General features: G+C 38.4%; 4 protein-coding genes across 4 annotated transcripts in view; 2 read left to right on the top strand and 2 right to left on the bottom strand.

Moving 5' to 3' along the window:
- Nucleotides 1–762, bottom strand: part of LOC101301856 (putative E3 ubiquitin-protein ligase RING1a-like) — a 4,076-nt gene extending 3,314 nt beyond the window's left edge. Inside the window, exon 1 of the mRNA XM_004295505.1 lies at nt 596–762. Within this exon, the coding sequence (XP_004295553.1) occupies nt 596–762 (167 nt within the window). The remainder of the gene's footprint in view (nt 1–595) is intronic.
- Nucleotides 763–2,960: 2,198 nt separating this feature from the next.
- LOC101299065 (glyoxysomal processing protease, glyoxysomal-like) lies at nt 2,961–8,447 on the top strand. Its single transcript, XM_004293744.1, has 14 exons — nt 2,961–3,026; nt 3,116–3,162; nt 3,242–3,419; nt 3,516–3,563; nt 3,678–3,749; nt 4,207–4,347; nt 4,592–4,684; nt 4,795–4,898; nt 5,032–5,117; nt 5,200–5,294; nt 5,386–6,115; nt 6,406–6,604; nt 7,740–7,831; nt 7,942–8,447. Exons 1-14 carry the CDS (start codon nt 2,961–2,963, stop codon nt 8,220–8,222), a joined length of 2,232 nt encoding a protein of 743 aa, XP_004293792.1. The 3' UTR covers nt 8,223–8,447.
- A 235-nt stretch (nt 8,448–8,682) lies between these two features.
- On the top strand, nt 8,683–11,160 carry LOC101307379 (mitochondrial arginine transporter BAC1-like). Its single transcript, XM_004293773.1, has 8 exons — nt 8,683–8,916; nt 9,287–9,376; nt 9,538–9,639; nt 9,819–9,923; nt 9,998–10,096; nt 10,169–10,357; nt 10,460–10,558; nt 10,666–11,160. Exons 1-8 carry the CDS (start codon nt 8,824–8,826, stop codon nt 10,798–10,800), a joined length of 912 nt encoding a protein of 303 aa, XP_004293821.1. The 5' UTR covers nt 8,683–8,823; the 3' UTR covers nt 10,801–11,160.
- A 616-nt stretch (nt 11,161–11,776) lies between these two features.
- Nucleotides 11,777–13,224, bottom strand: LOC101300224 (squamosa promoter-binding protein 1-like). The gene is made up of 2 exons (XM_004293837.1): nt 12,825–13,224; nt 11,777–11,983 (listed from the first exon to the last, which is right to left on the bottom strand). The coding sequence occupies exons 1-2, from the start codon at nt 13,190–13,192 to the stop codon at nt 11,878–11,880; spliced, it is 474 nt and encodes a 157-aa protein (XP_004293885.1). The 5' UTR covers nt 13,193–13,224; the 3' UTR covers nt 11,777–11,877.
- Between the last annotated feature and the right edge of the window lie 2,762 nt (nt 13,225–15,986).

The raw sequence follows: 15,986 nt of genomic DNA, 5'->3' as shown, positions 1-15,986 counted from the left end.
TTTTTTTTTTTGAATGCTTAACTAACGTTTTTAAATACTGGTAAATTAAAAATGAAATAGATTTGAAGTTCACGTTTGATGCACAAAGAGAATTCATAAGAACCTCTTTTAAATAAAAAATCTACGCCACCTCAAGATCAGAAAAAGGAAATAATTAATAGCCAGCTCAAACCATTGATTTCAATCACAAGCCTACTTCCATGAGACTTTTCAATTTTTAATCAGTGTACCATACTGTACATCCATATTGTACCACCCCAACCATAAGCCGTTGCATTTCGCAAGCACGCCCAATTCAGCATGCATATTGGAGTACTATCAAACCCAGAAATGACAATATCATTGCATGCCGCTTCGTTTAATTTAATCTCGCAAAGCACATGAAACGAGTGAACTAGCAGAATTTTTATCGTGCAAAACGTGTAGCACCATAATGGTAACCCAGAACAACTACAAAGCTTTCAAGCTGAGTAGAACCAACTGTAAATTCCATCTTTGTCCCCGATGGATGGGTCTTTTCACCGGACCACCGTGATTTCTCAAATCTTGAGCAAACCAAAACTCACTAGCTAAACACCAGCACCCAGAAACTCACTAGCTAAACACCAGCAATGTAGTCGGTGACAATTTCTTCGCTATAAACCCACCACTTGCTTCAGCAACAAACGCAAATTCAAGCAGAAACTCCGAAAACGAGGACGCGTCTCTGTAGCGGCCACAGAACGCAACATGCTTTGAGCCTCGAACAAACCATGCACGCATGGCGAAATCGAGCCTTGAATTACATCACCGCAGCAACAATCTCAGCTCGCAAACCCCAAATCCCAACTCCACCACTCTTCTTCTTCCTTCTCCACAACGCCAACGATTCCAGTTCACTCAGCCGCGTACACACACGTCACCACACAGCTCCGGTGAGCCGCTCGATTACAAAGCCAAGCAAAAACCACGCAGATCAAAACGGCAGCGTTTTCAAAGCATCAAACAACACCTGGTGTGCAACGACGAAACGAAAAAACGAAAAGCCAAAACAGAAAGCCAAAAATACGAAAAGCTTACTCGTCTTTCTCGTCGTCCTTCTCGTCCTCACTCGGCTCCGGGCTCCGGCTCCGATCGGACTCTGAGTGAAAAACCAAAACGACGTCGCAGTGTGAGAGAGAGAAAGAGAATCAGGGAGGAATAGGAAGAAACGAGAACGTGGTGTGTGTGCTGCGGTGGTTGGGGGGAAATTTAGTTCGGAGCGAGGGTATTATAGTAAAATAGCACGTACCTTCTTCTTCCGGCGGCTCCTCGTGGCCGTTCTCGTGGAGTTTCGCAGCAGGATCATCACCGTCCTCGACGGCCTCCTCGAAGCCACGCTTCTGCGCCGGCATTGCTCTGGAAATCCAGCCGCGAATGAGCGCCCGCCGCGTGTCCTCTATTGCGAGAGCTGAGGAGAGAGAAAGAGAGAGAGTGAGGTGGCGGTGGTTGCGGTTGCGGTGGTGGTCTGAGAGAGAAGAGAAGAGGCGGAGGGGTAGAGAGAAGAAGAAGAAGAAGAGAGGCTCTCTCTCTCTCTTCGAATTTTTTTATTTTTTATTTTATAAATATTGACTCTGAAGGGGGAGAAATATATAGGCAGACGATTCGTGCTGTGGGGTTGTTTTGGTAAATTCAGTGACTAATTCTGCTTGGGATATTTGCTTTGATGAGAGGGATTTACGTTTTAAAGAGAGTTAAAGCTACGTTAGTTACCGAACTAACCCTGGATAATATACTTTGGTTATTTCTTGAAATGATTTCTCACTCACCATGTTACCATTTTACCGTGGTTTTCTTGTGTGAAGAGTTATTAAGCAGTATAAGTTACTGTGGATTGATAATATATTTGGTATTTTTTCTTTTTTTTAATGGTTTAATATTTAGTTAAGATGGAAAAAGGAAAATACATTACTTGTTGAAAGCCGTTGCGAGTCAATAGTCTTTCGTGCTTGTAAATGCATGAATCAATATTGACGATGTGAAAATGAGAAGAATGAAGTAGTTTGTAAGCGATCCCTTTTTGAGAATTTAGGATGTGCAATCTATTATTCACTTAGGATGAGATATCATTCATAAAATAAAATTGGAAAATAGAAAATGAGAGTGGTGAGTCATTCGTATTGGAAAGATCTAATCAAAGTTAGTGTGTCGCCTATTTGGTTCTAAATTCTAATACTTTTGAACTGTACTCCTAGTATATAATATCTCAAAATAAAATCTTATATAAGGCATTTTATTACGTTTTTGTGTTGCCTTAATCAACATACATAAGAAACATCTAGCTAGAAACTTATTGTTTACGAGCGCAAACAACGTAATATGCCTAACACGCGTAAAAAAATGTCTCTTAAGATAAGGCAGATAGATTTGCCAAACAAATTTCTGCAAAACAAGGCTAATACAAAGTTTTCCGCTAATGGTTTTGTGTAAAACAATTAGAAACACAAATAGATAATAGGCTAGTGATGTATATGTGACGTTGCATTCGTGTCGGTCTTTTCTATAACTGATAAATTTAATAAATTTTCAATAATTGCTTTTATAAATTTAATATATCAGTTAAACGTATCGTACATGCACCACAAACTGCAATTCCTCTAACACAAAATACATGTTCCAAATGATGGATGTTCATCTCAATTGGGTGTTAACCGTAGTTGATTCAGTGAAGGTTTATGAGCAACAAGGGTTAACCCGTCAAGCAATCATCTATGGTAAGTCCTGCATGGGTAACTAACAGCCACTTAGATTAACTTAAACTAACCCCAATTAGGTAACAGATCCAAACTACAATCCAAAAACTACTTTTTAACCAATGGGTAAACGGTAAAATAGAATCGTCTTCCTTGTTTTTTCTCATCTCCCTCAAACCTATATATAAACCACTGAGACTGTTAATCTGAGCTTCTCTTCGTCTTGGGAATCGGACCCTCAGACCCACCATGGGCTTACCGGAAATCGTCGATTTCGCTCGGAATTTCTCCGTCATGGTCAGAGTCAAAGGCCCTGTAAGTAGTCCTCTTCATCCTTCTCTGAAAAATTTAAATTCTCTCAGACCTCAGCAGCTCACTGATTACGTAAGCCCTTTTCAATTTAGGACCCCAAAGGCCTCAAGATGCGAAACCATGCTTTCCACCAGTACAAGTAAGCCCCCAATTTCTCTACGAGCAATTAAACCTAACCCTAGTTTTGGATTTTGATGTACTCATCATTTTGTGTGTAGCTCTGGGACGACGACTATATCAGCTTCCGGGATGTTGTTGCCTGGAACCCTTTACGACGGTGAGGCGGCGAAGCAGCTTTCCGGCGGCGGGAGTGACCGGTCACCGGCTCTGGTTGTGACTGTTGCTTCGGTTGTTGAGCCCTTTCTGTCTTTGCAGCACAGGGAGAACCTTGCCCAGGTTGAGATTGTTGTGATGTAATGTTGATTAATTGTTTGATTATGTATTGGTGTTGGTGTTTGATAAGTTTGGTTATGCTTGATTGGTGCCTTGCAGGGCAGGCCTGAGTTGATTGCTGGGGTTGAGATTGATGTCATGGCAGAGGTATAGCTGTGTAGCACAATACCCTGTATTGTTTGATTTGTTTGAAGTTTGAAATGAAGGTGTTTTAGTGAGGTTTAGTGTTTGACTATATATGAGGGGTGCTTTCGTTTGCAGGATGAACCGATGTTGGAGAAAGGCTCGGAGAAAGGACCTCCATGCTGGTTTGCAGCGCAGCTTTTAACCCTGGTAGGTAATTTGTTACTCGATTGTTGGGTTGGCTGTTACTGAACATTAGAATCCATTTCAGTGTAGAGTAGCTAGAGAAAAAGCTTGGTTCAATGGCAACTATAAGTTAACTATAAGTTAATTGTGCCTTACATGACTATAGTTTGTTTGTGTATATGTTGTGCGCGTATCATGACCGTGAGTGGGCAACTTTTGAGGGTCAGTGATACAGTTACTTTGTAATGGAAAAGTAGAACTTGTCACAATAATGTTCTTTGATACACAGCCACAACTTTATGACTGATGTGAGAGAATTCTGCAGTCTCACTGCCAATCTCAACAGTTGGTTATTGACGATATATAGCATCATTGATATAAGTTTCTTGTCATCGCTTGACAGTAGAGTACAGTTTTTTTTTTGGGCACACGATACATTACACATGGTTTCCTATGTTGATTTAACTGCTGCCCTGTACAGATTGACATTCCTGCATCTGCTGTTGCACTCCAATCTCTTATTGATGCTTCTATAAGCTCCCCAGAGCATGGATGGGAGGTTGGTTGGTCTTTAGCCTCACATAATAATCCTCAGCCAGTTACAGATGTTATTCAGACACAGGTACTAGATGTTTTTTTTTTGTAATTCATTTAAAAGTTCTCGTCATGGGCATATATATTTTAGATATGACCTATGACCGGAAATCAAGCAATTGAAAACCCTATAGAAAAGTTCACGAATGGAGCAGCAATCTTTTGTGTTTGGTTTAGGGGAATTTTGAAAGTTAACATGATATAGATCCTTTCAATATCTTGTAGTTTAAAGGAAATATTTTGTGAAATTATAGTTTTTCTTGCATACCCAGGTAAATTTTGCTGCTAGAGAATTGGGGAACGCAAGTGGTACAGGAAAGTCAGTTACAAGAATCGCAATTCTTGTAGTATCCTTGTTTCCTAAGGTAAATTTATGCTCTCACCCTTCATTTTAGCATCCAATATTTTGATATCCCAGAACTCAAAGATATTGAATAATATACCTGAAACTGATTGGTAATATATTTCTGTTCAGGATGTGCCAAATATAACCATATCGCCCTCCAATAAAAGGGGAGACTTTCTTGTAGCAGTGGGTTCTCCTTTTGGTATCCTGTCACCTGTGCACTTCTTTAACAGGTGACTTATCTTCCTGTCCAAGTACATATTATGGCTACCGGTTGGGTTGATATGATTTATGCTTTCTTTCTGATTGTGCTTTGAAGTAAAATTCCTATTGATGCTCCATCTAAATACTAGCTTCCTATTTCAGCATATCAGTGGGGTCCATCGCCAACTGCTATCCTCCTAATTCGTCTATTACTCCATTGCTGATGGCCGACATACGGTGTCTTCCTGGTGCGAACATTACTTCTAAGAGTTTCCATTGTTCTTTTCATGCCACTGGTCTCTGATTCCCTATCAATTCTGATCCTATCAGGAGCGGAAGGTGGTCCAGTTTTGAGCGAGAATGCACAACTTATTGGTATGTTGATTAGACCATTGAGGCAGAAGACTAGTGGTGCTGAAGTTCAGGTAACTTTAGAACATTTCCTATTTGACATGGTATCGTCTTTTAAATTTTTCTAGTTAACTTGTCATCCAAAGCTTTAGTCTTGGGTAACAGCTGGTAATTTCGTGGGAAGCCATTGCAACTGCTTGCAGTGACTTGCTGCAGAAGGAGCCTCATTATGCAGAAAAAGGGATTTATTATGACAAGGGAAACTTAAATGCTGTAGGGAAAGCATTTTTAGCAGACACCGACGGCTCAAATGGACCCATAACGCATATTCAGGAGCATCTTTCTACTAGTTGCTCCACTTCAGCTGTTGAGAAGGCTATAGCTTCTGTTTGTCTTATAACCATAGATGATGGAGTATGGGCATCTGGTGTTTTCCTCAACAAGCAAGGCCTGATACTCACAAATGCTCACCTCATAGAACCATGGAGATTTGGTAAAAGGACTGTGACTGATGGATACATTGCTGATGCTCCTCCCGTCCTATCTAACGGATCGGCATCTCCAGGGTGTAATGGAGTTGATGGTGAGCAGAAGATTGAAGGCTTTCTGCCAGGGCTTCACAAGAATGGATATCCCTCAGTTGGCAATGAACATGGAGCACGGAACTCATCTTACAAAGGCCATAGAAATATACGTGTCCGCCTGGATCATACGGACCCTTGGATTTGGTGTGACGCCAAAGTAGTATATGTTTGTAAAGGACCTTTAGATGTTGCCTTGTTACAGATCAAATACATCCCAGATCAACTTTCTCCAGTTGTCATGGACTTTTCATCTCCATCTTTAGGATCAAAGGCATACGTTATTGGACATGGACTGTTTGGACCCAGATGTGGTGAGCCTTGCTTAATTATCCTTACATATATTATTATTGTGGAAAATTGAGTGATACAAGTGTAAGTAGCATGACATTTTTAAAACTGAATTAGAAAACTTCGATGTCAGATGCATTGTCCAGTTAAATCTTTGAGTAGATTTGATGCTCTTAAGTTTGAGGTTTTTCTGACACTACTGCGTTACCAGTAGTAAAAGATGCAATATAGTTCTGAAATATTCGCTTTATTATGTATTTTCTTTGGTAAAATTCCTCATGTTTCATATTCTGTTTGGGTTGTACTGCATTAGGCTTTTCCCCATCAATATGTGCTGGTGTGGTGGCAAAAGTTGTCAAATCAAAGTTTCTACCCTCACATCAACCCAGTCAACCAGGACATACTCTGGGGAATTCTCCTGTGATGCTGGAAACAACAGCAGCTGTCCATCCAGGTGGTAGTGGTGGTGCTGTTGTAAATTCAGATGGTCATATGATTGGGCTTGTTACAAGGTATGCCAAATATCTAAGTTTGCAATGCCTCTTTATGATGGTGAACTTCCAAAAAAAGTCGTACCAAGAAGCTGCCATTGAAAAATTTTGATTTCTCACTAGAACTGATACAAGTCTCTTGTCATTGTTGATCCAGCTAGGCTGGTTCCAAGACCCTTTTACAAAAATAAATAAATAATAATAAATAAAGAAATAAATAAATAAAAACCGAGTCTGTTGTTGCCTTGGTCCAAAGTTCCCCCATGTTTGGTATGATTATGCTAATGTTTGGTGAAATCCTGTTCTGCGTGATGATATTGTTGAACTGCTTTTTTGCATCATTTTCATCAAATCAGATCTATGGTTCCTTTAGTGGCGTAGCCACTATGGGGCGAGGGGGTTCAATTGAACCCTCTCACATTTCAAGTTGAGTTCTTAGTGGCTGGGGAAATATACTGTCGACCAAAACTTGCCTCTTTCTGACACCCCTCATCCATACGTAAAAAAACTTCTATTCCCATGTTTTTTTAATCTTTTAAATATATATCTTGTCTTGAGACGTTAAAAAAGCTTTTATCCCTATATTATTTTATTTTTGAAAATATATTGCCAATTAATATAGTAGACAAGTTTTCTGCTGTCCTAATTTGGATAGATTTGCTAATCACACAATGTACAATCCTAATCAATTCATGATATATTTACGTCTATATATATATTCAAGCTTCTACAATTTGTTTGTCTCTTATCATTCTCTCTAAATTTCTCTACCGTAATTTCTTTAGTCAAAACCTTCATAATTTATCACTTAAAATATGAAAGCTTTTCTCAAGAGATATTATATAAAAAAAAATACATATTTGATGGTGTTGATAATGAAATCATCACGAAAAGATTTCAAAATATGAATCATCGTGGCTAATCATAATTATTTTAGGGAGATTTGTTACTTTGTCTTTTTTAAGTATTTATGTAATAATTCATACATTTTTATGTTATTCAATTAGATTATTCGATTCGTTTAATATTCTTGTTTATACTTTGACCCTTCTAGTGGTAGTTTCTGGCTACGCCACTGGGTTCCTTCATTAAATTTATATTGCTCACTCGTTATGGATAGAAGTTCTGTATTTAATGAGGTATGTTCTTGTCACAGCAATGCTAGACATGGTGGAGGAACAGTTATACCACATCTGAACTTCAGCATTCCATGTGCAGCTCTCCTGCTAATTTTCAAGTTTTCAAAAGGTTATTTAGCTATAAAAGTTTTGTTAGCTTAATTAGGTTTTTATCTGGATGATTTTTCCTTAAAGTAATACAAACATTCACTGCGACATTGTATTATTTCGATCTGACAGCTTTGGTTTTTTCCCCAGACATGCAAGATCTTTCACTTCTTCAGGTTCTCGACCAACCAAACGAACATCTTTCTTCTGTATGGGCATTGATGCCGCATCTGTCTCCAAAGCCCCCTCCTTTGCCTCATATGCAAGAGTCATTACCAAATGATCGCGACAAAGAAGGGAAAGGTTCTCGCTTTGCAAAATTTTTAGCTGAAAGACAAGATGTGTTTGCAAAGCCAACACAGCTTCATAGAGCTGGAAGAATATTGAATGACATTGTTCCTAGCAAGTTATGACCAACAGGCTTGCTGCAATTTCCTAGAAATACCGAGATTAGATAGATTTCATAGCTCTGCTTCACATACTCCAGAAATTGGCTGATATATCCATAGTTAGCAGTATAATTTTCTCTTGTTCTGTAACTTTACGGGAAAGCATTGTGCATGGGTGAATAATGCTACTCTGTAGTCTGTCCCAAATAACTATATATTTTTTCTTTTTCCCTTAATTTTGCTAAAGGGATCTTTCCCATGCGCCCATATTTTGGCATACGATAGCTAATAATTTCCTTCGACTCTTCCATTTGCTCCAATCAACAATTTCTCACAACCTGTAACAATCTAGTGCATCCTTGTAACAATCTAGCACACCATGAAAGAAGCAGCCAAATGAGGTAAAGCAATGCCAAAATAATATGACACTGAACACAAATTGGGAGAGTCGGCATGTAATCCAATAACATAGTGCTACTTTTACGAGGGCACCTTTACTATAATCAAGACCAAATTTGACACCTAAAATAGGCCTCTGGGCTCTGACCTCTCCCTAATGGTCTTTGCTATTTCACCACAATTTCAGAGACCACCATGAAACTTGCCCAGTAACACAGAAGCAAAGATGCGGGATAGCTCCGGCTACAAGGAATACGTGGCCGGATTGCTCGCCGGCGTTGCCACTGTCAGCACCGGCCATCCATTTGACACCGTCAAGGTAACAACTTTACTGTTCAATTTGCTCAACTTTCACTCAGGTTTCGAAAGATAGTGAAGTTTGCTTTCATGGGTTTGGTTCTTTATCTCATTTTCTGGTGTGTAGTCGATAAAGTTTAGTTCTTTCGAATCTGGGTAGTCGTAATTTTGATGTGGAAGTGTTGGATTGGTTTACGTGAGGATGATTGTAGTAGCACTTTGCTTTAAATGTGAGCATCTTTTTGTCATTGTCTGGTTTTGATCGATGACAGTAGGAGATTGTTTACTTCTAACAGCTGATTAGATTGCTTTGTGAACTGAGAATGGTTTGAACTTGAAGAACTTGTACCATGTGTAACTGTGTAACATTGTTTTTTCACTTGCTTGATTAGGTGAAGATGCAAATGCACAACACTGTAGACCATGGGATTACATATCGGAACGGCTTGCATTGTACTGCGAGGATACTAAGGACTGAAGGGGTATGTATGGTCCTGAACTTTGTGTAGGAATCAGAGCTTTATATCTCTAACATGACAATGTAGCCCCATGTTTGCTTTTCGAAAGGGTGTCAATTGTTGTGGTGTTTGAAGATCACATGCATCTTATCCAGGAGTGCTGACTAGAATTGAGTCATTGACAGATAAAAGGACTTTACAGAGGGGCAACATCATCTTTTGTGGGGGTAGCTTTTGAGAGTTCGCTTCTTTTTGGCATGTATTCCCAGATGAAACAGTCGCTGCAGGTACAAATGAAAATGAAGTGCACACAGATTTTTCAGTTATTGTTTGCCCATGATCTCTGTAATGGCCTTAGTTAGCCACATGTTTGGGATCAACTACTTTAGTGATTATTCTCAATGTTTAAGAATATCATTTGTTATATATAGTGCAACAGTCTGCTTACTCTTAATGATACTTGAAGGGAAATGTGCAAAGTGTTGTGCCTCAACCACATGTCATAATTCCATCTGCAGCTTCTGGTGGAGCAGTGATCAGTTTTATTCTATGCCCCTCAGAGCTAGTGAAGGTAAAAGGACTTCGACGGTTTCTATATTGAAAAGTTGTTTCTCCTTTTATGCTTATTACACCGACCTTTTCCAGTGTAGGATGCAAGTTCAAGGCACAGACTCTTTGATACCGATATCAAGTAGATATGCCGGCCCTCTTGATTGTGCCATTAAAACTGTAAAAGAGGATGGGGTAAGAAATACTGCACCTTGTTTTTCAGACATAATTTGTGATAATGCTCTTAGCTGATGGAAAATCTTTCAGGTTAGAGGAATTTTTCGTGGAGGTTTTACAACATTGTTAAGAGAAGCTACTGGAAATGCAGTCTTTTTTAGCGTATATGAATATGTCCGCTATCAGATGCATTTACAACTGAACTCTGCTTCATCAGGCCACAAGAACTTGATTGACTTGGGAGTTGGGGTTCTTAGTGGTGGCCTTAGTGGTATAGCTGTATGCATCTTCCCAGTTTGTCACTCTTGTATAATGCACCTGTTCACATTCTTATTACGGTAGTATCTTCAAATTGTGATTCTTTCGGTACCCTTATTCCAGTTTTGGTGTGCTGTGTTGCCCTTGGATGTGGCGAAGACCATAATCCAGACATCAGCAGATAAGAACTCTTCAAGAAATCCATTTCATATCTTAAGCTCAGTAAGAATGTTCTTTCAAGAAATATTTCCTTGTTGACTCTCCACCTCCCCCTCCAGTACTCGAGTCAATGTACCTAAATTTTTTTGTTTTTTTATTTTGCTATGCAGATATACAGAAGGGCTGGATTGAAAGGATGCTATACAGGTCTAGGTCCTACAATAGTTAGGGCCTTTCCTGCTAATGCTGCGGCAATTGTAAGCTGGGAGGTAGCCATTAAACTATTAGGGATCAAACGTGAATGAAGATATTAATTCTCTGAATCTCTGCATTTACCAAAAGCCTCTAACCTATTTTCCAATTCTTAATGGAATACAATTCAAGGTTCCGCATACAGACATCATCCAGAGAAAATTCTTCACTTGGCCAACTCATCGATTGTTACCGTATCTTGTTTTCTTTAATCGAGTGATCCAACATTTTTTTGCAAGAAACCGTTGGAGATCAGCTGTGATTGTGAGTTTGTCTAATGTTTAGTTCAGTTTAGGTGTGCTTTATTTTATAAACACCATTCAAAGTGTCTGCGATTGAATCTGCTCCTTGTTTGTGCCATGATTGATGGTGCAAGATTATGTATCAATTATTTCTGTAATCTCTATCCGTATACCATCATTGTAATAGAAGTTTTCCTAACAAAGCATTCATGTGATTGCTGCTGAGGGCTATGCTGTTCCTCTGCCTAGTTTAGATCCATTACAAACTATGCCATCTCTGTTTTCCCTTCTGGTACGGAAACAAAAGAAGGAAAAGAAAATGAAAGAGGCTTCAAGTAACCTAGCTTGTTCCGTTGTCATCTTCTCTTGCCAAACTGTTGAACCAGTGCCGATGTTTACAACAGTTTAATCATCTATGTACCTAGCTAGGTGAATTACTCGTTTATTAGTTTGAATTGTGCGACCTTTAGTCGCTCACAACTATCCGAACTGCACGCATTTCCCAAGTTCCTCATTTTCATTGATGCATTCATGCTGAAATTCTTAGATGACTACGTGTATTTGGACAAAAAAACTTTGACCACAATTTATAATGCAAAGAGGTAGATGATGATTTTATGAGAAATAGCAATTAAGTGGAACGAGAATAGTCGAGTCATTTCAATGACTATACAGTTACCAACGAATCGAAAGCACTACCTGGATTGGCTACTGCTCAAATAGTTTGATTACATTACAGTTGCAATAATTGAGGTCTAGGGTTGACAGAAGAGAGAGAGCAACTGGGCAAGATGCTCAGATAGCCAGCTATATATATAATACATATAATCTGCTTGGACAAGAGGCCTCCAATGATTCAATTCGATCAAATTTTCTTGTCTGTGTTATTCAGTTGGGATAATCGGAGGAGTTTTTCCGGCGCCGTTCGTTGTGCCCAGCTAAACGTCTGCGACAACTTCGTTTGTTTTCATCGAACTCAGACAGGTCATGGAACCTGCATGCAACCATATGAATGCACCATTTCAAAGCCATAGATAGCATGAAGTAATTAAAACATAAAAAAAATAAGGTAAGCCATTTCTATCTTGATGATCTCGCAAACTTTTTCTCTTTAGCTATCAGTCATTTACTGTCGGAATGCTTATATATGATTGTAGACCTAACTTTGGCATAATTTTGGGAGTATATATTATCATGAAAATGGGTTTCTTAGTGTGACCCCCAGTCTCAATGCCACAGAGCAATTTTCATACTACCTTTAGCTCACATCATCAACTCTTTCTAGCTTTTGGCAACCATATGTTATAAATTAGCAAGTACTCGATCGATCAGGCATAGCTCGTGCACACCTTTAGTTGTGAAAAGACTTTAATTTAGGGGGTGATTTATAGAAGAAACTAGTTCAATTATTGCAATTGTTTTCAGTAGATATGAGCTTTCGACTGGAATTAACTAGCAAATTAAAACATTGAGGTGCATTTTCCTAACTAATTAAGAGTTATCGACAGAGGGAAAAATCTCAATTAACATGCATTAGGTTAACGATCAAATAAAGCTTTGATTAAAGGGCGCCACATATATACTAAATTCGATTAGACATGCATGAATTACATTAGAACTAGATGATTGACAAAGAAAAATAAATGGTTTTTCTTGCTAAAATGTTCTTCAATCAAGCATTAACTTGATATAAACTCTGATCTTTTAACAGTTGAAACCATCTGATAGCTAGATCTAGGACATGGTTAGCGAATAGTTAAATTAAATCTACAAAACCATGACAGAACTGAAAACAGAAATTTAGAAAGTTAAAGATTAGGGTTTGCAAACTACACCTGCTACATTGCTGACAAAAGCGCTGTCGGAGGCCACCGATGACCACTACCGGAGCCTTGGAATGAAAATCGCAGACCTTGTGTCGTCGGTAGTACTGCTTTGCATCACTCAAGTCTGCATTGCAACTCTGCGCTTGGCAGCTCGGCCTTGTAGTCATAGACCCCCCTGCAGCGGATCCTTTCTTGCTCGGACTAGTAGCGCTAGCACTATTCATCACCATCACTCTCTTCCTCCTATCATCTTCTCCATGCACTAGTACCGAAGGCCTACTCGTATGGTCTTCGTCCTCGTCCGCTTCTTCTTCCTCTTCCTCCTCCTCGATGTCCAAGTTCAAGCTCCTCTTTCCTTGAGCTTTGTTTGGTTCCATTTTGCAGAGAATTGAAAAGAGGAGAAGGAGCAATAGATAGGAGAAAGATGGAGTACAAGTCAAAGAAGAAATGGAATTAAAGAACCTTGAGATACAACAAGAAGGGGAAAAAGAGGGAGAATTATGGGTGAGGACCACAAGTTCCATATGTTCCCTTGTCTTCATTAGGTTAGTAGTGAACGGCTGCTACAAGCTTCCCAAGAGTTTTTTGCTTCAACCACGTCATGTGTATGATGTGTACACTGCTGCAACACAATTACACTCCTAATGACGAGTAGTGCACCTTTAAGACTTACCTATCAACTACAAGTTTATAACCCAAAATGTTTCTGCAGATGTTTACTTGATGAACATGGTGTTTACTTGTTTATTTTGTTCATGAGCAACCTCTTTCGTGAGTGGCTCATGCATGGGGGTCGCTATTGATGCCTTTCATTTCTCAAAATACATGTTTGATTGTATGACTGATCTTTTACTATCAAATAAATGGCAATTTGTAAAAACAAGTAGTGGTGAGGGATTGTAGAGAATTGAGTGGCTGTTGGCTAGAATTAGGCACTTAGGTATTAAGGGTTTTCAAACTGATCAAGCAGCCATGTATATTACTCTGATATATACTGGTCTATAATTAATTAACGAGGACTGTTAACATAGACATAATCCATGTCCATAAAGACATGCATATATGCGTAGTAAGTTAGTCTTACAGTCGGCTTCTATCTAATCTAATCATGCAACAAAGCAGATTAGATCGATCAGGAACACATTAATACAATCATGCAGCGAGGCAAATTAATATGATGGTTAACGTACGACCCCATTGTTCTGCCAATGGATTTGACGTATCTATCATTCTGCTTAATTAAACTCTATTGACATTTTCAGATACAAACATCTTTATTTATTTAAAATGTACAAATTTTTTTAATTTGATTTATTTTTTTATCATATTTTCTCATCTTAACCGTACACATTGTAGGTATATATGAGTAGATCATTTCTACAAATTTTCAGCTAATTTTGAGATCGTTAAAATATCAAAAATGAATTAAATTAATAAACGAATTGAAACTATTCAACTTGAACCGTTCGTATTTTTAGTTCTTAATCACATTTTTGAATGCCTTAACGATTATCAATTTGGCTGAAAATTTGTAGATATAATCTAATCATATATACTTACAACGTAAACGATTAAGATGAGAAAATATGATCTAAAAGTGGATCAATTGAGAAAATCCGTACATTTTGAATAAATAAAGATATTTGGACCTGATAATAATTGTACACACACACACACACACACACATACACCCCCTTCTAATAAGGGATTCCTTTTTTGGGTCTTTTATAGGATAGGGTCACAACCGTCAGATTCGTTTTAATATTGTGTGTGTGTGTGTAGGAGGCTCTTCCACTTAAAGGTTTTTTTTTTTTTTGCTCAAATCTAGGGATATGCTCACACCATTAGATATGTTTTTTTAAATGAGATTAGATGACTGAGATTAAAACAAAACTCAAACACTTTATGTCAAACCTGGACCGTTCAACATCATTAAAAATAAATCAAACTTTTGGGTGACTTAACGATCACCAAATTTTCTGAAAATTTGTATTAGTGATCTATTCATATAGAACTACAAATTGAACGGTGGAGATGTGATTTTATGATCGGTAAGTTTTTCAAATACCTTATCCCTAGATTTGAACAAAAAAAAAAAGATCTCTCAATGGAAGGGCCTTGTGTGTGTGTGTGTGTGTGTGTGTGTGTGCGTGTGTGTGTGCGTGTGTATATATACACATGGTTTCTCTGCTAAGGACATATGTTTCTATTAAAATCTACGGATGTGGAACGTCCACTGTTAGATGTGGTTAAATGAGCTAGCGTCAACGGCTATGATTAGAACAAGGAGAGATGATTCGTTTCGTGGTTATACGGGCATGTTTTAATTTATTACGACCCAAACAAAAAACTAAGACCTACCTTCACCAAACACAACCATTCTTGATCATTCAATCAAACATCAAACGAACCTAGAAAATCCAAAACAAGAACATTCAACACGACAACACCAAACCCAAAGATAAACCCAAATTTAGATACTAACAAGCTACAAAAGCATGAATCTTTAATATCTATAAACTCAGAAACCAATTTCAGTTTAAAACTAAGTCTGTTCAACAACCCAGCATAACAACCAGGTAGAGAAGTACAATCGATAATGAGTAGTGAGTGGGTAGTGCAAATTTACAATAAAAAATCATTCTTGTTGCAGATCGAGACAACAAACATAGTTAAATATTGACTATAAAATTTGAAACAATAGAATACAATTTACTTTTACCCATTATCTTTTCCCTCTTCTCTGATCTCTTTTATCTATCTCTTTCTCTCGCAAATACACACTAACACTTTTCCCTTTTATCTTCTATTCAACCTATTTTTGGGAGCCCACCTCTTTCCCAACCTGAGAGACACGCCTAGAAAACATCTAGAGGGAAAGAGAAAGAGGTAAAGAGCAGTCAGTCATGTTCTTGAGCTAGACAAAACCCGTAAAGATTGATGTTTTCGTAGTTGACAATCTCTAAATTTGGGCTAATCTTGTGATTGCTTTTGTGCTCTTTGAATCTTCTTGTTCAGTTGTTCTGGGTTATGGGTTTGGTGTTGATCTCGTTTTATTCAGTGAGTGCAGACGAGTCTTATTATTATTATTATTTTTTAACCAGGTTGTATTTGATTAAAACCCACCCGTATAACCACGAAACGACCCATCTCTCTTGGTTCTAATCATAG

This window comes from Fragaria vesca, linkage group LG3 (assembly GCF_000184155.1).
Source record: "Fragaria vesca subsp. vesca linkage group LG3, FraVesHawaii_1.0, whole genome shotgun sequence".
NCBI lineage: Eukaryota > Viridiplantae > Streptophyta > Magnoliopsida > Rosales > Rosaceae > Fragaria > Fragaria vesca.
The sequence above is the reverse complement of the archived record's forward strand: the minus strand, read 5'-3'. Positions and strand labels throughout refer to the sequence as shown.